The following is a 22865-nucleotide window of genomic DNA, read 5'->3' on the forward strand; positions in this document are numbered from 1 at the left end:
GTGTGTCAATAGCGTAAAATAGAAAATATATGCAGCCGCGATGTCTGAATTGTGTGGTGGGCGCTTTAAGCACGAAAGGTGCCACTGAGCTGGCCAAACGTGCTCCTGGTGTGTGTGTGTGTCAATAGTGTAAAATAGAAAATATATGCAGCCGCGACGTCTGAATTGTGTGGTGGGCGCTTTAAGCGCGAAAGGTGCCACTGAGCTGGCCAAACGTGCTCCTGGTGTGTGTGTGTGTCAATAGCGTAAAATAGAAAATATATGCATACGTGACGTCTGAATTGTGTGGTGGGCGCTTTAAGCACGAAAGGTGCCACTGAGCTGGCCAAACGTGCTCCTGGTGTGTGTGTGTGTCAATAGTGTAAAATAGAAAATATATGCATACGCGATGTCTGAATTGTGTGGTGGGCGCTTTAAGCGCGAAAGGTACCACTGAGCTGGCCAAACGTGCTCCTGGTGTGTGTGTGTGTCAATAGCGTAAAATAGAAAATATATGCATACGCGATGTCTGAATTGTGTGGTGGGCGCTTTAAGCGCGAAAGGTACCACTGAGCTGGCCAAACGTGCTCCTGGTGTGTGTGTGTGTCAATAGCGTAAAATTGAAAATATATGCATACGCGACGTCTGAATTGTGTGGTGGGCGCTTTAAGCACGAAAGGTGCCACTGAGCTGGCCAAACGTGCTCCTGGTGTGTGTGTGTGTCAATAGTGTAAAATAGAAAATATATGCAGCCGCGATGTCTGAATTGTGTGGTGGGCGCTTTAAGCACGAAAGGTGCCACTGAGCTGGCCAAACGTGCTCCTGGTGTGTGTGTGTGTCAATAGTGTAAAATAGAAAACATATGCAGCCGCGACGTCTGAATTGTGTGGTGGGCGCTTTAAGCACGAAAGGTGCCACTGAGCTGGCCAAACGTGCTCCTGGTGTGTGTGTGTGTCAATAGTGTAAAATAGAAAATATATGCAGCCGCGATGTCTGAATTGTGTGGTGGGCGCTTTAAGCACGAAAGGTGCCACTGAGCTGGCCAAACGTGCTCCTGGTGTGTGTGTGTGTCAATAGTGTAAAATAGAAAATATATGCAGCCGCGATGTCTGAATTGTGTGGTGGGCGCTTTAAGCACGAAAGGTGCCACTGAGCTGGCCAAACGTGCTCCTGGTGTGTGTGTGTGTCAATAGTGTAAAATAGAAAATATATGCAGCCGCGATGTCTGAATTGTGTGGTGGGCGCTTTAAGCACGAAAGGTGCCACTGAGCTGGCCAAACGTGCTCCTGGTGTGTGTGTGTGTCAATAGTGTAAAATAGAAAACATATGCAGCCGCGACGTCTGAATTGTGTGGTGGGCGCTTTAAGCGCGAAAGGTACCACTGAGCTGGCCAAACGTGCTCCTGGTGTGCGTGTGTGTCAATAGCGTAAAATAGAAAATATATGCATACGCGATGTCTGAATTGTGTGGTGGGCGCTTTAAGCACGAAAGGTGCCACTGAGCTGGCCAAACGTGCTCCTGGTGTGTGTGTGTGTCAATAGTGTAAAATAGAAAATATATGCAGCCGCGATGTCTGAATTGTGTGGTGGGCGCTTTAAGAACGAAAGGTGCCACTGAGCTGGCCAAACGTGCTCCTGGTGTGTGTGTGTGTCAATAGCGTAAAATAGAAAATATATGCAGCCGCCATGTCTGAATTGTGTGGTGGGCGCTTTAAGCACGAAAGGTGCCACTGAGCTGGCCAAAGGTGCAGCTGGTGTGTGTGTGTGTCAATAGCGTAAAATAGAAAATATATGCAGCCGCGATGTCTGAATTGTGTGGTGGGCGCTTTAAGCGCGAAAGGTGCCACTGAGCTGGCCAAACATGCTCCTGGTGTGTGTGTGTCAATAGCGTAAAATAGAAAATATATGCAGCCGCGATGTCTTAATTGTGTGGTGGGCGCTTTAAGCGCGAAAGGTGCCACTGAGCTGGCCAAACATGCTCCTGGTGTGTGTGTGTCAATAGCGTAAAATAGAAAATATATGCAGCCGCCATGTCTGAATTGTGTGGTGGGCGCTTTAGGCACGAAAGGTGCCACTGAGCTGGCCAAACGTGCTCCTGGTGTGTGTGTGTGTCAATAGCGTAAAATAGAAAATATATGCATACGCGATGTCTGAATTGTGTGGTGGGCGCTTTAAGCGCGTAAGGTGCCACTGAGCTGGCCAAAGGTGCAGCTGGTGTGTGTGTGTGTCAATAGCGTAAAATAGAATATATATGCAGACGCTATGTCTGAATTGTGTGGTGGGCGCTTTAAGCACGAAAGGTGCCACTGAGCTGGCCAAACGTGCTCCTGGTGTGTGTGTGTGTCAATAGCGTAAAATAGAAAATATATGCAGTCGCTATGTCTGAATTGTGTGGTGGGCGCTTTAAGCACGAAAGGTGCCACTGAGCTGGCCAAACGTGCTCCTGGTGTGTGTGTGTGTCAATAGCGTAAAATAGAAAATATATGCAGCCGCCATGTCTGAATTGTGTGGTGGGCGCTTTAAGCACGAAAGGTGCCACAGAGCTGGTCAAACGTGCTCCTGGTGTGTGTGTGTGTCAATAGCGTAAAATAGAAAATATATGCATACGCGATGTCTGAATTGTGTGGTGGGCGCTTTAAGCGCGAAAGGTGCCACTGAGCTGGCCAAAGGTGCAGCTGGTGTGTGTGTGTGTCAATAGCGTAAAATAGAAAATATATGCATACGCGATGTCTGAATTGTGTGGTGGGCGCTTTAAGCGCGAAAGGTGCCACTGAGCTGGCCAAAGGTGCAGCTGGTGTGTGTGTGTGTCAATAGCGTAAAATAGAAAATATATGCAGCCGCCATGTCTGAATTGTGTGGTGGGCGCTTTAAGCACGAAAGGTGCCACTGAGCTGGCCAAACGTGCTCCTGGTGTGTGTGTGTGTCAATAGCGTAAAATAGAATATATATGCATACGCGATGTCTGAATTGTGTGGTGGGCGCTTTAAGCGCGAAAGGTGCCACTGAGCTGGCCAAAGGTGCAGCTGGTGTGTGTGTGTGTCAATAGCGTAAAATAGAAAATATATGCATACGCGATGTCTGAATTGTGTGGTGGGCGCTTTAAGCGCGAAAGGTGCCACTGAGCTGGCCAAAGGTGCAGCTGGTGTGTGTGCGCGTCAATAGCGTAAAATAGAAAATATATGCAGCCGCCATGTCTGAATTGTGTGGTGGGCGCTTTAAGCGCGAAAGGTGCCACTGAGCTGGCCAAAGGTGCAGCTGGTGTGTGTGTGTGTCAATAGCGTAAAATAGAAAATATATGCAGCCGCCATGTCTGAATTGTGTGGTGGGCGCTTTAAGCACGAAAGGTGCCACTGAGCTGGCCAAACGTGCTCCTGGTGTGTGTGTGTGTCAATAGCGTAAAATAGAAAATATATGCATACGCGATGTCTGAATTGTGTGGTGGGCGCTTTAAGCGCGAAAGGTGCCACTGAGCTGGCCAAAGGTGCAGCTGGTGTGTGTGTGTGTCAATAGCGTAAAATAGAAAATATATGCATACGCGATGTCTGAATTGTGTGGTGGGCGCTTTAAGCGCGAAAGGTGCCACTGAGCTGGCCAAAGGTGCAGCTGGTGTGTGTGTGTGTCAATAGCGTAAAATAGAAAATATATGCATACGCGATGTCTGAATTGTGTGGTGGGCGCTTTAAGCGCGAAAGGTGCCACTGAGCTGGCCAAACGTGCTCCTGGTGTGTGTGTGTGTCAATAGTGTAAAATAGAAAATATATGCAGCCGTGACGTCTGAATTGTGTGGTGGGCGCTTTAAGCGCGAAAGGTACCACTGAGCTGGCCAAACGTGCTCCTGGTGTGTGTGTGTGTGTCAATAGCGTAAATAGAAAATATATGCATACGCGATGTCTGAATTGTGTGGTGGGCGCTTTAAGCACGAAAGGTGCCACTGAGCTGGCCATACGTGCTCCTGGTGTGTGTGTGTGTCAATAGTGTAAAATAGAAAATATATGCAGCCGCCATGTCTGAATTGTGTGGTGGGCGCTTTAAGCGCGAAAGGTGCCACTGAGCTGGCCAAACGTGCTCCTGGTGTGTGTGTGTGTCAATAGTGTAAAATAGAAAATATATGCAGCCGCCATGTCTGAATTGTGTGGTGGGCGCTTTAAGCGCGAAAGGTGCCACTGAGCTGGCCAAACGTGCTCCTGGTGTGTGTGTGTGAATAGCGTAAAATAGAAAATATATGCAGCCGCGATGTCTGAATTGTGTGGTGGGCGCTTTAAGCACGAAAGGTGCCACTGAGCTGGCCAAACGTGCTCCTCGTGTGTGTGTATGTCAATAGCGTAAAATAGAAAATATATGCAGCCGCCATGTCTGAATTGTGTGGTGGGCGCTTTAAGCGCGAAAGGTGCCACTGAGCTGGCCAAAGGTGCAGCTGGTGTGTGTGTGTGTCAATAGCGTAAAATAGAAAATATATGCAGCCGCGATGTCTGAATTGTGTGGTGGGCGCTTTAAGCACGAAAGGTGCCACTGAGCTGGCCAAACGTGCTCCTGGTGTGTGTGTGTGTCAATAGCGTAAAATAGAAAATATATGCAGCCGCCATGTCTGAATTGTGTGGTGGGCGCTTTAAGCACGAAAGGTGCCACTGAGCTGGCCAAACGTGCTCCTGGTGTGTGTGTGTGTGTGTGAATAGCGTAAATAGAAAATATATGCATACGCGATGTCTGAATTGTGTGGTGGGCGCTTTAAGCACGAAAGGTGCCACTGAGCTGGCCAAACGTGCTCCTGGTGTGTTTGTGTGGCAATAGTGTAAAATAGAAAATATATGCAGCCGTGACGTCTGAATTGTGTGGTGGGCGCTTTAAGCGCGAAAGGTACCACTGAGCTGGCCAAACGTGCTCCTGGTGTGTGTGTGTGTCAATAGCGTAAATAGAAAATATATGCATACGCGATGTCTGAATTGTGTGGTGGGCGCTTTAAGCACGAAAGGTGCCACTGAGCTGGCCAAACGTGCTCCTGGTGTGTGTGTGTGTCAATAGTGTAAAATAGAAAATATATGCAGCCGCGACGTCTGAATTGTGTGGTGGGCGCTTTAAGCACGAAAGGTGCCACTGAGCTGGCCAAACGTGCTCCTGGTGTGTGTGTGTGTCAATAGTGTAAAATAGAAAATATATGCAGCCGTGACGTCTGAATTGTGTGGTGGGCGCTTTAAGCGCGAAAGGTACCACTGAGCTGGCCAAACGTGCTCCTGGTGTGTGTGTGTGTCAATAGCGTAAATAGAAAATATATGCATACGCGATGTCTGAATTGTGTGGTGGGCGCTTTAAGCACGAAAGGTGCCACTGAGCTGGCCAAACGTGCTCCTGGGGTGTGTGTGTGTCAATAGTGTAAAATAGAAAATATATGCAGCCGTGAAGTCTGAATTGTGTGGTGGGCGCTTTAAGCGCGAAAGGTACCACGGAGCTGGCCAAACGTGCTCCTGGTGTGTGTGTGTGTCAATAGCGTAAAATAGAAAATATATGCAGCCGCGATGTCTGAATTGTGTGGTGGGCGCTTTAAGCACGAAAGGTGCCACTGAGTTGGCCAAACGTGCTCCTGGTGTGTGTGTGTGTCAATAGTGTAAAATAGAAAATATATGCAGCCGTGACGTCTGAATTGTGTGGTGGGCGCTTTAAGCGCGAAAGGTACCACTGAGCTGGCCAAACGTGCTCCTGGTGTGTGTGTGTGTCAATAGCGTAAATAGAAAATATATGCATACGCGATGTCTGAATTGTGTGGTGGGCGCTTTAAGCACGAAAGGTGCCACTGAGCTGGCCATACGTGCTCCTGGTGTGTGTGTGTGTCAATAGTGTAAAATAGAAAATATATGCAGCTGCCATGTCTGAATTGTGTGGTGGGCGCTTTAAGCGCGAAAGGTGCCACTGAGCTGGCCAAACGTGCTCCTGGTGTGTGTGTGTGTCAATAGTGTAAAATAGAAAATATATGCAGCCGCCATGTCTGAATTGTGTGGTGGGCGCTTTAAGCGCGAAAGGTGCCACTGAGCTGGCCAAACGTGCTCCTGGTGTGTGTGTGTGAATAGCGTAAAATAGAAAATATATGCAGCCGCGATGTCTGAATTGTGTGGTGGGCGCTTTAGGCACGAAAGGTGCCACTGAGCTGGCCAAACGTGCTCCTGGTGTGTGTGTATGTCAATAGCGTAAAATAGAAAATATATGCAGCCGCCATGTCTGAATTGTGTGGTGGGCGCTTTAAGCGCGAAAGGTGCCACTGAGCTGGCCAAAGGTGCAGCTGGTGTGTGTGTGTGTCAATAGCGTAAAATAGAAAATATATGCAGCCGCGATGTCTGAATTGTGTGGTGGGCGCTTTAAGCACGAAAGGTGCCACTGAGCTGGCCAAACGTGCTCCTGGTGTGTGTGTGTGTCAATAGCGTAAAATAGAAAATATATGCAGCCGCCATGTCTGAATTGTGTGGTGGGCGCTTTAAGCACGAAAGGTGCCACTGAGCTGGCCAAACGTGCTCCTGGTGTGTGTGTGTGTCAATAGTGTAAAATAGAAAATATATGCAGCCGCCATGTCTGAATTGTGTGGTGGGCGCTTTAAGCGCGAAAGGTGCCACTGAGCTGGCCAAACGTGCTCCTGGTGTGTGTGTGTGTCAATAGCGTAAAATAGAAAATATATGCAGCCGCCATGTCTGAATTGTGTGGTGGGCGCTTTAAGCGCGAAAGGTGCCACTGAGCTGGCCAAACGTGCTCCTGGTGTGTGTGTGTGTCAATAGCGTAAAATAGAAAATATATGCAGACGCTATGTCTGAATTGTGTGGTGGGCGCTTTAAGCGCGAAAGGTGCCACTGAGCTGGCCAAAGGTGCAGCTGGTGTGTGTGTGTGTCAATAGCGTAAAATAGAAAATATATGCAGCCGCGATGTCTGAATTGTGTGGTGCTCGCTTTAAGCGCGAAAGGTGCCACTGAGCTGGCCAAACGTGCTCCTGGTGTGTGTGTGTGTCAATAGCGTAAAATAGAAAATATATGCAGCCGCCATGTCTGAATTGCGTGGTGGGCGCTTTAAGCGCGAAAGGTGCCACTGAGCTGGCCAAAGGTGCAGCTGGTGTGTGTGTGTGTCAATAGCGTGAAATAGAAAATATATGCAGACGCTATGTCTGAATTGTGTGGTGGGCGCTTTAAGCGCGAAAGGTGCCACTGAGCTGGCCAAACGTGCTCCTGGTGTGTGTGTGTCAATAGCGTAAAATAGAAAATATATGCAGCCGCCATGTCTGAATTGTGTGGTGGGCGCTTTAAGCGCGAAAGGTGCCACTGAGCTGGCCAAACGTGCTCCTGGTGTGTTTGTGTGTCAATAGTGTAAAATAGAAAATATATGCAGCCGTGACGTCTGAATTGTGTGGTGGGCGCTTTAAGCGCGAAAGGTACCACTGAGCTGGCCAAACGTGCTCCTGGTGTGTGTGTGTGTCAATAGCGTAAATAGAAAATATATGCATACGCGATGTCTGAATTGTGTGGTGGGCGCTTTAAGCACGAAAGGTGCCACTGAGCTGGCCAAACGTGCTCCTGGTGTGTGTGTGTGTCAATAGTGTAAAATAGAAAATATATGCAGCCGCGACGTCTGAATTGTGTGGTGGGCGCTTTAAGCACGAAAGGTGCCACTGAGCTGGCCAAACGTGCTCCTGGTGTGTGTGTGTGTCAATAGTGTAAAATAGAAAATATATGCAGCCGTGACGTCTGAATTGTGTGGTGGGCGCTTTAAGCGCGAAAGGTACCACTGAGCTGGCCAAACGTGCTCCTGGTGTGTGTGTGTGTCAATAGCGTAAATAGAAAATATATGCATACGCGATGTCTGAATTGTGTGGTGGGCGCTTTAAGCACGAAAGGTGCCACTGAGCTGGCCAAACGTGCTCCTGGGGTGTGTGTGTGTCAATAGTGTAAAATAGAAAATATATGCAGCCGTGAAGTCTGAATTGTGTGGTGGGCGCTTTAAGCGCGAAAGGTACCACTGAGCTGGCCAAACGTGCTCCTGGTGTGTGTGTGTGTCAATAGCGTAAAATAGAAAATATATGCAGCCGCGATGTCTGAATTGTGTGGTGGGCGCTTTAAGCACGAAAGGTGCCACTGAGTTGGCCAAACGTGCTCCTGGTGTGTGTGTGTGTCAATAGTGTAAAATAGAAAATATATGCAGCCGTGACGTCTGAATTGTGTGGTGGGCGCTTTAAGCGCGAAAGGTACCACTGAGCTGGCCAAACGTGCTCCTGGTGTGTGTGTGTGTCAATAGCGTAAATAGAAAATATATGCATACGCGATGTCTGAATTGTGTGGTGGGCGCTTTAAGCACGAAAGGTGCCACTGAGCTGGCCATACGTGCTCCTGGTGTGTGTGTGTGTCAATAGTGTAAAATAGAAAATATATGCAGCCGCCATGTCTGAATTGTGTGGTGGGCGCTTTAAGCGCGAAAGGTGCCACTGAGCTGGCCAAACGTGCTCCTGGTGTGTGTGTGTGTCAATAGTGTAAAATAGAAAATATATGCAGCCGCCATGTCTGAATTGTGTGGTGGGCGCTTTAAGCGCGAAAGGTGCCACTGAGCTGGCCAAACGTGCTCCTGGTGTGTGTGTGTGAATAGCGTAAAATAGAAAATATATGCAGCCGCGATGTCTGAATTGTGTGGTGGGCGCTTTAGGCACGAAAGGTGCCACTGAGCTGGCCAAACGTGCTCCTGGTGTGTGTGTATGTCAATAGCGTAAAATAGAAAATATATGCAGCCGCCATGTCTGAATTGTGTGGTGGGCGCTTTAAGCGCGAAAGGTGCCACTGAGCTGGCCAAAGGTGCAGCTGGTGTGTGTGTGTGTGTCAATAGCGTAAAATAGAAAATATATGCAGCCGCGATGTCTGAATTGTGTGGTGGGCGCTTTAAGCACGAAAGGTGCCACTGAGCTGGCCAAACGTGCTCCTGGTGTGTGTGTGTGTCAATAGCGTAAAATAGAAAATATATGCAGCCGCCATGTCTGAATTGTGTGGTGGGCGCTTTAAGCACGAAAGGTGCCACTGAGCTGGCCAAACGTGCTCCTGGTGTGTGTGTGTGTCAATAGTGTAAAATAGAAAATATATGCAGCCGCCATGTCTGAATTGTGTGGTGGGCGCTTTAAGCGCGAAAGGTGCCACTGAGCTGGCCAAACGTGCTCCTGGTGTGTGTGTGTGTCAATAGCGTAAAATAGAAAATATATGCAGCGGCCATGTCTGAATTGTGTGGTGGGCGCTTTAAGCGCGAAAGGTGCCACTGAGCTGGCCAAACGTGCTCCTGGTGTGTGTGTGTGTCAATAGCGTAAAATAGAAAATATATGCAGACGCTATGTCTGAATTGTGTGGTGGGCGCTTTAAGCGCGAAAGGTGCCACTGAGCTGGCCAAACGTGCTCCTGGTGTGTGTGTGTGTCAATAGTGTAAAATAGAAAATATATGCAGCCGCGATGTCTGAATTGTGTGGTGGGCGCTTTAAGCACGAAAGGTGCCACTGAGCTGGCCAAACGTGCTCCTGGTGTGTGTGTGTGTCAATAGCGTAAAATAGAAAATATATGCAGACGCTATGTCTGAATTGTGTGGTGGGCGCTTTAAGCGCGAAAGGTGCCACTGAGCTGGCCAAAGGTGCAGCTAGTGTGTGTCTGTGTCAATAGCGTAAAATAGAAAATATATGCAGCCGCGATGTCTGAATTGTGTGGTGGGCGCTTTAAGCGCGAAAGGTGCCACTGAGCTGGCCAAACGTGCTCCTGGTGTGTGTGTGTCAATAGCGTAAAATAGAAAATATATGCAGCCGCCATGTCTGAATTGTGTGGTGGGCGCTTTAAGCGCGAAAGGTGCCACTGAGCTGGCCAAACGTGCTCCTGGTGTGTGTGTGTGTCAATAGCGTAAAATAGAAAATATATGCAGACGCTATGTCTGAATTGTGTGGTGGGCGCTTTAAGCGCGAAAGGTGCCACTGAGCTGGCCAAAGGTGCAGCTGGTGTGTGTGTGTGTCAATAGCGTAAAATAGAAAATATATGCATACGCGATGTCTGAATTGTGTGGTGGGCGCTTTAAGCACGAAAGGTGCCACTGAGCTGGCCAAACGTGCTCCTGGTGTGTGTGTGTGTCAATAGTGTAAAATAGAAAATATATGCAGCCGCGACGTCTGAATTGTGTGGTGGGCGCTTTAAGCGCGAAAGGTACCACTGAGCTGGCCAAACGTGCTCCTGGTGTGTGTGTGTGTCAATAGCGTAAATAGAAAATATATGCATACGCGATGTCTGAATTGTGTGGTGGGCGCTTTAAGCACGAAAGGTGCCACTGAGCTGGCCAAACGTGCTCCTGGTGTGTGTGTGTGTCAATAGTGTAAAATAGAAAATATATGCAGCCGCGATGTCTGAATTGTGTGGTGGGCGCTTTAAGCACGAAAGGTGCCACTGAGCTGGCCAAACGTGCTCCTGGTGTGTGTGTGTGTCAATAGCGTAAAATAGAAAATATATGCAGACGCTATGTCTGAATTGTGTGGTGGGCGCTTTAAGCGCGAAAGGTGCCACTGAGCTGGCCAAAGGTGCAGCTAGTGTGTGTCTGTGTCAATAGCGTAAAATAGAAAATATATGCAGCCGCGATGTCTGAATTGTGTGGTGGGCGCTTTAAGCGCGAAAGGTGCCACTGAGCTGGCCAAACGTGCTCCTGGTGTGTGTGTGTCAATAGCGTAAAATAGAAAATATATGCAGCCGCCATGTCTGAATTGTGTGGTGGGCGCTTTAAGCGCGAAAGGTGCCACTGAGCTGGCCAAACGTGCTCCTGGTGTGTGTGTGTGTCAATAGCGTAAAATAGAAAATATATGCAGACGCTATGTCTGAATTGTGTGGTGGGCGCTTTAAGCGCGAAAGGTGCCACTGAGCTGGCCAAAGGTGCAGCTGGTGTGTGTGTGTGTCAATAGCGTAAAATAGAAAATATATGCATACGCGATGTCTGAATTGTGTGGTGGGCGCTTTAAGCACGAAAGGTGCCACTGAGCTGGCCAAACGTGCTCCTGGTGTGTGTGTGTGTCAATAGTGTAAAATAGAAAATATATGCAGCCGCGACGTCTGAATTGTGTGGTGGGCGCTTTAAGCGCGAAAGGTACCACTGAGCTGGCCAAACGTGCTCCTGGTGTGTGTGTGTGTCAATAGCGTAAAATAGAAAATATATGCAGCCGCCATGTCTGAATTGTGTGGTGGGCGCTTTAAGCGCGAAAGGTGCCACTGAGCTGGCCAAACGTGCTCCTGGTGTGTGTGTGTGTCAATAGCGTAAAATAGAAAATATATGCAGCCGCGATGTCTGAATTGTGTGGTGGGCGCTTTAAGCACGAAAGGTGCCACTGAGCTGGCCAAACGTGCTCCTGGTGTGTGTGTGTGTCAATAGCGTAAAATAGAAAATATATGCAGCCGCCATGTCTGAATTGTGTGGTGGGCGCTTTAAGCACGAAAGGTGCCACTGAGCTGGCCAAACGTGCTCCTGGTGTGTGTGTGTGTCAATAGTGTAAAATAGAAAATATATGCAGCCGCCATGTCTGAATTGTGTGGTGGGCGCTTTAAGCGCGAAAGGTGCCACTGAGCTGGCCAAACGTGCTCCTGGTGTGTGTGTGTGTCAATAGCGTAAAATAGAAAATATATGCAGCCGCCATGTCTGAATTGTGTGGTGGGCGCTTTAAGCGCGAAAGGTGCCACTGAGCTGGCCAAACGTGCTCCTGGTGTGTGTGTGTGTCAATAGCGTAAAATAGAAAATATATGCAGACGCTATGTCTGAATTGTGTGGTGGGCGCTTTAAGCGCGAAAGGTGCCACTGAGCTGGCCAAACGTGCTCCTGGTGTGTGTGTGTGTCAATAGTGTAAAATAGAAAATATATGCAGCCGCGATGTCTGAATTGTGTGGTGGGCGCTTTAAGCACGAAAGGTGCCACTGAGCTGGCCAAACGTGCTCCTGGTGTGTGTGTGTGTCAATAGCGTAAAATAGAAAATATATGCAGACGCTATGTCTGAATTGTGTGGTGGGCGCTTTAAGCGCGAAAGGTGCCACTGAGCTGGCCAAAGGTGCAGCTAGTGTGTGTCTGTGTCAATAGCGTAAAATAGAAAATATATGCAGCCGCGATGTCTGAAATGTGTGGTGGGCGCTTTAAGCGCGAAAGGTGCCACTGAGCTGGCCAAACGTGCTCCTGGTGTGTGTGTGTCAATAGCGTAAAATAGAAAATATATGCAGCCGCCATGTCTGAATTGTGTGGTGGGCGCTTTAAGCGCGAAAGGTGCCACTGAGCTGGCCAAACGTGCTCCTGGTGTGTGTGTGTGTGTCAATAGCGTAAAATAGAAAATATATGCAGACGCTATGTCTGAATTGTGTGGTGGGCGCTTTAAGCGCGAAAGGTGCCACTGAGCTGGCCAAAGGTGCAGCTGGTGTGTGTGTGTGTCAATAGCGTAAAATAGAAAATATATGCATACGCGATGTCTGAATTGTGTGGTGGGCGCTTTAAGCACGAAAGGTGCCACTGAGCTGGCCAAACGTGCTCCTGGTGTGTGTGTGTGTCAATAGTGTAAAATAGAAAATATATGCAGCCGCGACGTCTGAATTGTGTGGTGGGCGCTTTAAGCGCGAAAGGTACCACTGAGCTGGCCAAACGTGCTCCTGGTGTGTGTGTGTGTCAATAGCGTAAATAGAAAATATATGCATACGCGATGTCTGAATTGTGTGGTGGGCGCTTTAAGCACGAAAGGTGCCACTGAGCTGGCCAAACGTGCTCCTGGTGTGTGTGTGTGTCAATAGTGTAAAATAGAAAATATATGCAGCCGCCATGTCTGAATTGTGTGGTGGGCGCTTTAAGCGCGAAAGGTGCCACTGAGCTGGCCAAACGTGCTCCTGGTGTGTGTGTGTGTCAATAGCGTAAAATAGAAAATATATGCAGACGCTATGTCTGAATTGTGTGGTGGGCGCTTTAAGCGCGAAAGGTGCCACTGAGCTGGCCAAAGGTGCAGCTGGTGTGTGTGTGTGTCAATAGCGTAAAATAGAAAATATATGCAGCCGCGATGTCTGAATTGTGTGGTGCTCGCTTTAAGCGCGAAAGGTGCCACTGAGCTGGCCAAACGTGCTCCTGGTGTGTGTGTGTGTCAATAGCGTAAAATAGAAAATATATGCAGCCGCCATGTCTGAATTGCGTGGTGGGCGCTTTAAGCGCGAAAGGTGCCACTGAGCTGGCCAAAGGTGCAGCTGGTGTGTGTGTGTGTCAATAGCGTGAAATAGAAAATATATGCAGACGCTATGTCTGAATTGTGTGGTGGGCGCTTTAAGCGCGAAAGGTGCCACTGAGCTGGCCAAACGTGCTCCTGGTGTGTGTGTGTCAATAGCGTAAAATAGAAAATATATGCAGCCGCCATGTCTGAATTGTGTGGTGGGCGCTTTAAGCGCGAAAGGTGCCACTGAGCTGGCCAAACGTGCTCCTGGTGTGTGTGTGTGTCAATAGCGTAAAATAGAAAATATATGCAGCCGCGACGTCTGAATTGTGTGGTGGGCGCTTTAAGCGCGAAAGGTACCACTGAGCTGGCCAAACGTGCTCCTGGTGTGTGTGTGTCAATAGCGTAAAATAGAAAATATATGCAGCCGCCATGTCTGAATTGTGTGGTGGGCGCTTTAAGCGCGAAAGGTGCCACTGAGCTGGCCAAACGTGCTCCTGGTGTGTGTGTGTGTCAATAGCGTAAAATAGAAAATATATGCAGACGCTATGTCTGAATTGTGTGGTGGGCGCTTTAAGCGCGAAAGGTGCCACTGAGCTGGCCAAAGGTGCAGCTGGTGTGTGTGTGTGTCAATAGCGTAAAATAGAAAATATATGCATACGCGATGTCTGAATTGTGTGGTGGGCGCTTTAAGCACGAAAGGTGCCACTGAGCTGGCCAAACGTGCTCCTGGTGTGTGTGTGTCAATAGCGTAAAATAGAAAATATATGCAGCCGCCATGTCTGAATTGTGTGGTGGGCGCTTTAAGCGCGAAAGGTGCCACTGAGCTGGCCAAACGTGCTCCTGGTGTGTGTGTGTGTCAATAGCGTAAATAGAAAATATATGCATACGCGATGTCTGAATTGTGTGGTGGGCGCTTTAAGCACGAAAGGTGCCACTGAGCTGGCCAAACGTGCTCCTGGTGTGTGTGTGTGTCAATAGTGTAAAATAGAAAATATATGCAGCCGCCATGTCTGAATTGTGTGGTGGGCGCTTTAAGCGCGAAAGGTGCCACTGAGCTGGCCAAACGTGCTCCTGGTGTGTGTGTGTGTCAATAGCGTAAAATAGAAAATATATGCAGACGCTATGTCTGAATTGTGTGGTGGGCGCTTTAAGCGCGAAAGGTGCCACTGAGCTGGCCAAAGGTGCAGCTGGTGTGTGTGTGTGTCAATAGCGTAAAATAGAAAATATATGCAGCCGCGATGTCTGAATTGTGTGGTGCTCGCTTTAAGCGCGAAAGGTGCCACTGAGCTGGCCAAACGTGCTCCTGGTGTGTGTGTGTGTCAATAGCGTAAAATAGAAAATATATGCAGCCGCCATGTCTGAATTGCGTGGTGGGCGCTTTAAGCGCGAAAGGTGCCACTGAGCTGGCCAAAGGTGCAGCTGGTGTGTGTGTGTGTCAATAGCGTGAAATAGAAAATATATGCAGACGCTATGTCTGAATTGTGTGGTGGGCGCTTTAAGCGCGAAAGGTGCCACTGAGCTGGCCAAACGTGCTCCTGGTGTGTGTGTGTCAATAGCGTAAAATAGAAAATATATGCAGCCGCCATGTCTGAATTGTGTGGTGGGCGCTTTAAGCGCGAAAGGTGCCACTGAGCTGGCCAAACGTGCTCCTGGTGTGTGTGTGTGTCAATAGCGTAAAATAGAAAATATATGCAGCCGCGACGTCTGAATTGTGTGGTGGGCGCTTTAAGCGCGAAAGGTACCACTGAGCTGGCCAAACGTGCTCCTGGTGTGTGTGTGTGTGTCAATAGCGTAAATAGAAAATATATGCATACGCGACGTCTGAATTGTGTGGTGGGCGCTTTAAGCACGAAAGGTGCCACTGAGCTGGCCAAACGTGCTCCTGGTGTGTGTGTGTGTCAATAGTGTAAAATAGAAAATATATGCAGCCGCGACGTCTGAATTGTGTGGTGGGCGCTTTAAGCGCGAAAGGTACCACTGAGCTGGCCAAACGTGCTCCTGGTGTGTGTGTGTGTCAATAGTGTAAAATAGAAAATATATGCAGCCGCGACGTCTGAATTGTGTGGTGGGCGCTTTAAGCGCGAAAGGTACCACTGAGCTGGCCAAACGTGCTCCTGGTGTGTGTGTGTGTCAATAGCGTAAATAGAAAATATATGCATACGCGATGTCTGAATTGTGTGGTGGGCGCTTTAAGCACGAAAGGTGCCACTGAGCTGGCCAAACGTGCTCCTGGTGTGTGTGTGTGTCAATAGCGTAAATAGAAAATATATGCATACGCGATGTATGAATTGTGTGGTGGGCGCTTTAAGCGCGAAAGGTGCCACTGAGCTGGTCAAATGTGCTCCTGATGTGTGTGTGTTTTGTGTATGTTTATAGCGAAAATTGTGAATATATTGTGAATTGTGAAAATTGTGAATATATGCAGACGGGATGTCTGAATTGTGTGATGGGTGCTTTAAGCGCGAAAGGCTCCACTAAGCTGGCCAAACCTGTTTCTGGTGTGTGTGTGTGGGTGTTTGTGTGTATGTATGTGTGCGCGTGTGTGTGTGTCAATAGAGTTTGACGTAGTAGTTCTGCGGAAACCCGCAAGGTGGAGAGAAGTAATGAATAAAGGGAAAATCAGTCATCCACCCGTTCGTAGCAATTGCTACGAACGGGTGGATGTCAATAGAGTTTATAGAGAATATATGAACACGCGATATCTGAATTGTGTGGTGGGTGCTTTAAGCGCAATAGGCGGCAACCAGCTGGCCAAACGTGCTCCAGGTGTGTGTGTGTGCCTATACCTAGAGTTACTGTATATGCTACCAAAGAGTTACTGTATATGCTGCCAAAGAGTTACTGTATATGCTACCAAAGATAGCAGAGTGACGCGTAGGTCCGCCATCTTGTCTGGGAAGCAACCAAATCTATGCGGCGAAGCCGCACTCTGTTTTTGCAGGCGACATGCCTACCGTATCGTCGATCGACCGCGGACGCTTTTGCATCGCTTGTGGACAGCTTTCCCGCCTAATCGCAAACAAAGTGCATCGAAACAGCTGACTGAAAAGATCGTCAAGGAAAAGGCGCCGAGATCGGTCCCCTCCGAAGCTTAGGCCAAGCGTATCCGCCGAGTCCGTCTGCACGCTCTCGGCGCGTCTAGGCTCGGGAATCAAGAAGTCTAACAAGGATAAATAACCATATTTCAGCTTTCGCATCAGTGTTCTTAAATAAACCATTTCTTTATGTTTACAGTTCCAGCACAAGTAGCGATGAGTGCCGATGTGACACGTCATAAACACAGGTATATATGTGCTGTCGCCGAAGGCTCACAGCCCTAGCTTGCGCTTCTCTGACGAAGATATATGAATAGACAGACGTGTCGACTGAAAGGCATCACTGAACTAAGAAAACTTTGCATATGCTTCGCGTGAAGAACAAGAAACGGCTATCCAAATCTGTAGTAACAGCCTATACAGCGTCCTGGGTCGGCGGTTCATTCAGAATTTTTTCGAACTTAAAATGCCAATGGCAAGTGAAAATCGCTGTTGTGGCACTTCCGAGAATGCTACTAATTACGGACAGCAAAATGTTCTTTGTGGTACAGGCGTGAGTTTTATTTGCTGGGCGATAGCGCATTTACTATGACTGAGCGAGGCATATCTCTGTGAAACTAAAGCTGCTTCTCGGTCCTTGACGTGGAAAATTAGGCGACAACGTTCAGCTCCGGATCTGGCGTAGTGGTAGAGTACCGGGCTTGGGATTTGTAGGTCAGATGATCGAATCACGGTTGGAGGTTGTTTCTTCTTTTATTGCACCAAAACGCTCTCTGTTGCTTTCTGTTCTTACGAAATAGATATACGGTGTCCAGGCACCGCGTATTTCACGTGCTAGGGCTGTTTTTCGCACCAGCACCTCCCAGTACGCCACGCCAGCCCAGCGCCCCAGCATCCAACGCGCGGCAATCCGGCGCTGCACTGGATACTAGGTGCTGGGTTTTGCAATAGTCATACCTGCTTATGTGCCAAAGCTGCCAACGTGTAGGCAGTCTTAAATATTACTGATGAATCAATGACCAACCATTAGTATTTCGACTCTGGTGCCCCACTAAATTTGCTGTAGAAACGAACCCACCTACTAGCAGGCACTGGATATCAGCCATACCTGCAAGTGCCACTTCATTGTGTGCCTTTTCACTGCAGGGATTCCAAAAGTAACCTTCTGTGGAGTGTAGTGAAAGATTTTCTCTCGCAGATTGACATAGTTACATTACGGGTAATAATGCAAAACACAGCTAGGCCTTTACCGTATGGTAAATAACGACATTAATTCCTCTTGCGTCCTGCTTCACATAAGCAGTAGTAGATGAAATATCTTTACTTAGTAGTGTAATATCTTTTATGTTCAGAAACAACAACCCAAGCAGTGCATTATCATGAAAATGTGAGCTGGCTCTTTTATGACGGTTCTGTGAAAGCAGTGTGGTGCATGGGATTGAATGGGATCGAATAAAAAGCTTTTCCGCTTTCAGAGCAATTCATGCAGTCGGGAGCAGAGCACCCGGTCATTATATCATTCCGATGGGACTGCGAGGAGACTGTGATGGAGCAACTATGAGATGCGCTGCGCACGTTATGTTGTCGCTCCGCAGCTAGCGCGCACGCGAACAGCGAACGCCAAGATCGTCCGGATTCGCTTTGAATTTGACTGGCGATAACTTGTGTCAATCCATTTCGCTGCTGCGGCGGCGTCGGGAAATACAAAAATTGGCCCGGGCATCTGCTTCTCCGCAATGCACGGCTGCTTGACTACCACGTGATGACGTTCTGCCAATAGAGGCGCTAGCGTCGTGATAAAACAGACGCGCAACTCTGCTACATTTGGTAGCATACACAGTAACTCTACCTATACCGTAAATAGAGAACATATGCAGAGGCTATGTCTGAATTTGTTCTGGGTGCTTTAAGAGCAAGAGGCGCCACTGAGCTGGCGAAACGTGCTGCTGGCGCGTGTGTGTGTTTCTATAGTTTAAATAGAGAATATATGTATACGTGATGTCTGGCGTAATAGTTCAGCGGAAAACCACATGGTGGATAGACGTAACTAATAAAGGGAAAATCAGACATACACCTGTTCGCATGTTTCCCCTACGGGTTCCTCGAAAAAAAAAAGCCTTGCGGTTGAAGAAAAATTCATCCTGGTCCGGTACTCGAACTGGGACCACCGTCTTTCCTGGTCAGCCGCTCAACCATCTGAGCTAACCACGCGGCTAGCAGATTGTAGGGCGGTCTAATTTCTCAACAACTCGTAACAATTCGCTATGCCTTCTAAAATAATGGCTTTAGCTTGTACATTGTAATGTGTGCGCTGCAGTGATCTGTCATTAGTGAAATATTGTTCATTTTAAATATGTACATTTATTTTCAATCTAAGAAATTGCGCGTCTCTTCGAGTAATGTAACTAAAATAAATTTGTGCTGGATGGCACAGGCAATTTTTAACAATTCTGGTAAGGGTAAAAAAATGCATGCGATTTAAAGGGAATAGAATGTTTAACAGCTATCTCGAGAATATTTCATTAATAAACTTGAATCACAAATATTACCGCTTGTTTGTGGTGCAGGTCATTGCTGTTGGGGCTTTATAGAGCAGCGCGCTCTTCAGAAAGCCCGTACTGAACAAAATCGGCCAACCTTTAAGGAATAGTCAACATATAGATGATCAAGCAATATTGAAAAAGACGTCGAAAAAAATCTTGAAAAACACAAATCCTCATGTCGAAACGTTGGCTCCTGCTCACCGAGTTCTCCTTTTGCTCATGAATAAAATTTAATACTTTTTACTGAATTCAAGTATTTCTTGGACTTCGCTGCAATGTCTTTCTCATTCTAAGGTTCGCATGTCTGCACCAGAAACGTGTTCATTTTCTGACGTTTTGTCCTTTAACGATTTAATTTGACATAATTGAGTGCAACAGACTCTTGCACATAGAACATAACGTGGTTCTTGTTTTGAATGGAAGAAACACACTACTTGCTCGCCTTCACGGCGAATAATCAGCCCAAGAAGGAGAGGAGCAGGAGGAGAAATTTTATTTTCGTATGTTGTTAGAGTTACTGTGTTCTTTCTTCAGCCAGGTGGCGTGAGGTGGCCGTGAGCCGTTGACGTTCGACGAACTCCAAAGCCCAATTCGTGGTCCGCAGCTGAACCGCTGGATCGAAGCTGGACACACCGCTACCTCCTTATCCGAGTATTTTAGCCCAGGGCAGTCGTTCAATATATGTGTAAGGTGGGATTTATGGGCCACGCAGTTTCTGAAATTAGGTGAGAAGCAGCCCGGATATATTATTGAATACTTGTAAGGTTTGGTGAATGAGCCAGTCTGCAACTGTTATAACCTGTTGCAGTTTATAAAGTGGTTTACGGGGAGGGAGTTTTCTCGTCTACCTTTGCGGCAGTGCTTCGTAAGTTCACGGAACGTCACCGTGCGATCCCTCGCTAGTCGAGGCCTCCCACCACCCTGTTGACGAAGTCTTTGACATCGTCAAGTGGCCAGTCTAATTTCTTTGATGAGAGGAATGTGCCTGGAGCCAGACAATTCGAATCTGGTGGTCAATATTTGTTTAGAATTTGCAGGACTGGTTTGTGGATTTCGTCCCCGGCAAAGTTTCCAACTGTAGTTTTAGAACAGGTAAAACAGAAAAATAATAGATAATGCATTTTAACAGCGTACTGGTAAAACTTGAAACATATATAGTATGTTTCTTGCCGCAGGTATCCAACATCTACTTGAAAGAATTACCGATTCCGCGGCATACATATTGGCAATAATGTCCTTGCTAAATGGGATAGCTGTGGCTTCAAACATTTGAGCGGGTACGTAGCTGTTACACAGGGAAGATTGGTTTTGAGTCCTCGCAGCAAGCGTCTGGTTTTCTGTCTCATATTTATAGGCTCTTCCAACAATGGCTCTCAGGTTTGGAAACATCCGCTAATCTCCATACACTCGACTCTCATATTTGATCAGTTTCCTTCATAAGCAAATTTGGTCAAGTTGTGCACTAGAAGTAACAGCCTTTACGTCCTTTGTCCATATTACGCCTTTACGTAATATGGACAATGGTCTTTACGTCCATATTATCAATATAACGGCCTTTACGTCCATATTAGCGTAACAAGAGCAAACGGAGCTCAGTAGAAAGGCCAGTAGTGCCCCTTAGATTTCAAGCAAGTCAAATTAAATTATAGGGTTTTACGTGCCAAAACAACTTTCTGATTATGAGGCACGCCGTAGTGAAGGACATAGGAAATTTCGATTACCTGGGGTTCTTTAACGTGCACTTAAATCTAAGTACACGGGAGTTTTCGTATTTAATAAAATTGAACTTGATATTCGTCAAGCCTGCAACTCGAAAAGTCCTGCTCATGTTTCAATCTGTGAGGTAGCACTAAACGTATACAGGCCGAAAATATCATTTTTATTACCTCTTTCTGTAGGGGGGTGGCGGGGGTATAGTCGTAGACCGAGTAAATAAACCCAGATTCCCCAACAGTGTAGCAAATAATGACGCTACAGTATAACGTGTTGAGTTCAAAATGCGCACAAAGTGCGGTGCAGCTTATATATGAGCAAGGGGTCATCTTTACGCTGTAATCTTTCGTGGCAGTCCTGTAGTAGATGCCACAAAACGGCTACCAGATATCACTAATGTGTGCGTGCACCTACAAGCACTGTTCATTCACCTCTCAAAGGAACCAAAGGGAGGAGCTTGTTGTCCTGCATTTCCAAGACTTGAACAACTGGATTTAAAGGGCCAACTTGGCAGCTTTCAGTGACGTGGTCTCCCTATGGCATTCAGATACTGCTCCAAGGTGGTTAACCGGCTTTCACACATCATCATTTTCATGATCATCCTCATCAGCAGCAGCAGCAGCCTATTTTAGGTCCACTGCAGGACGAAGGCCCCTCCCTGCGATTTCCAATTTCCCCTGTCCTGTGCCAAGCGATTCCCACTAGCGCCCGTGAATTCTGTAATTTTATCTCCACCCCTAGCCTTGTGACGTCCTCGACTGCACTCCATTAGCACACATTTTGTAACTCTAATCGTCCACCGCTTGTCTAACCTGTGCATTACATGGCCTGCCCAGCTCCATTATTTTCGGTTAATGTCAGTTAGAATATCGGCTATACCCATTTGTTCTCTGATCCAAACCGCTCTCTTCCTGACTCTCGACGTTATGCCTAGCATTCTTCGTTCCATCGCTCTTTCACACATGGCCGCATCCTTTAATTTTGGTGGTATGAAGTCTCCTCTTCAACGGGTTGTATTAAAATTCAAGTGCTGTAATTATTTATGGCACTCGACGGGGAATGGAGGCTGTAGTTATGAAATGAGCTGCGAAAAATGCAGGACAGAAATTCTTGTGCTCTACTCATTGAAAACATCACGGTTGGACAGCTACGCAGCTAGGTGAATATTTGTTTTCTCGTTCCCTAAATCATTTTTTTGTGATTATGAATGCCACAGCACCAACCATCAAAACAAGAACAAGGTAAAAACTAGAGCCAAAGTTTTGACAAGTGGACTTGTCTTTTACAAAGGCCTTGAAAAAGACAAGTCCACTTATCCAAACGATGGCTCCCACTTTCACCTTGTTCTTGTTTTGCCCATCATTTTGAATTTCCATCTCCCACCTTCCCCAAGGTCTCACAGTACCAACCAGTGCGGCCATTAGTAGTTGTCTAAAGCTGCCCTTTGTTTCTACAGTTAGTGCAACTGAAAATAACTGCACATAATGGCCCTATAAAAAACTGCATATTTTTATGTCCATCCAGTTGTAGTATTTACACTGACAAGGCTTGTTATTCGCAACCTGTTTTTTTCCCTACCTGTTCAGCAATTGGCACCCTTTCTGCAACTAATGAAATTTACAAACCTGTGCGAAACTAGCAAATGCATGTGCTGGATGTGTGAGCTGTTGACATTAAAAAGAACACTGGGGCAATGTGCAGCTAGTTGCGCGACTAATTGTTTGTCAACAGGCTGCTGTTGCCACTGAATGGCAGATCTTATTGATTGTGAGCTAATACGTTCAACTTGACTGCTCGACGGGCATGACACAAATGTTGACGCTAACCATCTATTTTTGCGACGTTCGGGGGACAGTGAAGAGCTATCTTCAACATCTCTTAGAGGGAGACGAGGAAGGTAACCAAAGATGCAGGCTATTTGGGGAGGGGACCGGGAAAATTGTGCTTCAGAATGAATGACAGATTTACACGATCTTAAGCTCACGGTTAAAAAGGAAATCATGTGGAGCCCACGCGCTCTGGGAATCGTTGTAAGTGAGGCTTTCTGTACCTTTGATTTATGACAATTAGCGGTGACGTACACGGCGAGTGTTTCATTTCTTCACCAGCATCGTCATGATATATAAGTATATAATCATCAGCATCATCAGCCTATCTTATGTCTATTGCAGGACGGAAGCTTCTCCCTGCGATCTCCAATTACACCCGTCCTGCGCCAACCGATTCCAACTAGCGCCCGCGAATTTCCTCATTTCATTGCCCCACCTAGTCTTCTGCCGTCCTCCACTGCGCTTCCCTTCTCTTGGAACCCATTCTGTAACCCTAACAGTCCACCGCTTATCTAAACTGCGCATTACATGACCTGCCCTGCGTCATTCCTTCACTTAAGGTGAAGCCCGTCGGCTATACCCGT

At 47.4% G+C, this 22865-nt stretch overlaps 1 protein-coding gene across 2 annotated transcripts in view; it reads right to left on the reverse strand.

The window, feature by feature from the left end:
- Positions 1-19262: 19262 nt before the first annotated feature.
- The window catches only part of LOC139048166 (uncharacterized), a 52907-nt gene continuing 49304 nt past the window's right edge, over positions 19263-22865 (reverse strand). For both annotated transcript variants that reach the window (XM_070522721.1, XM_070522720.1), the window contains one exon: positions 19263-19454. In XM_070522721.1, coding sequence (XP_070378822.1) covers positions 19437-19454 — 18 coding nt within the window. In that variant the 3' untranslated portion in view covers positions 19263-19436. The remainder of the gene's footprint in view (positions 19455-22865) is intronic.

This window comes from Dermacentor albipictus, chromosome 7 (assembly GCF_038994185.2).
Source record: "Dermacentor albipictus isolate Rhodes 1998 colony chromosome 7, USDA_Dalb.pri_finalv2, whole genome shotgun sequence".
Lineage (NCBI taxonomy): Eukaryota > Metazoa > Arthropoda > Arachnida > Ixodida > Ixodidae > Dermacentor > Dermacentor albipictus.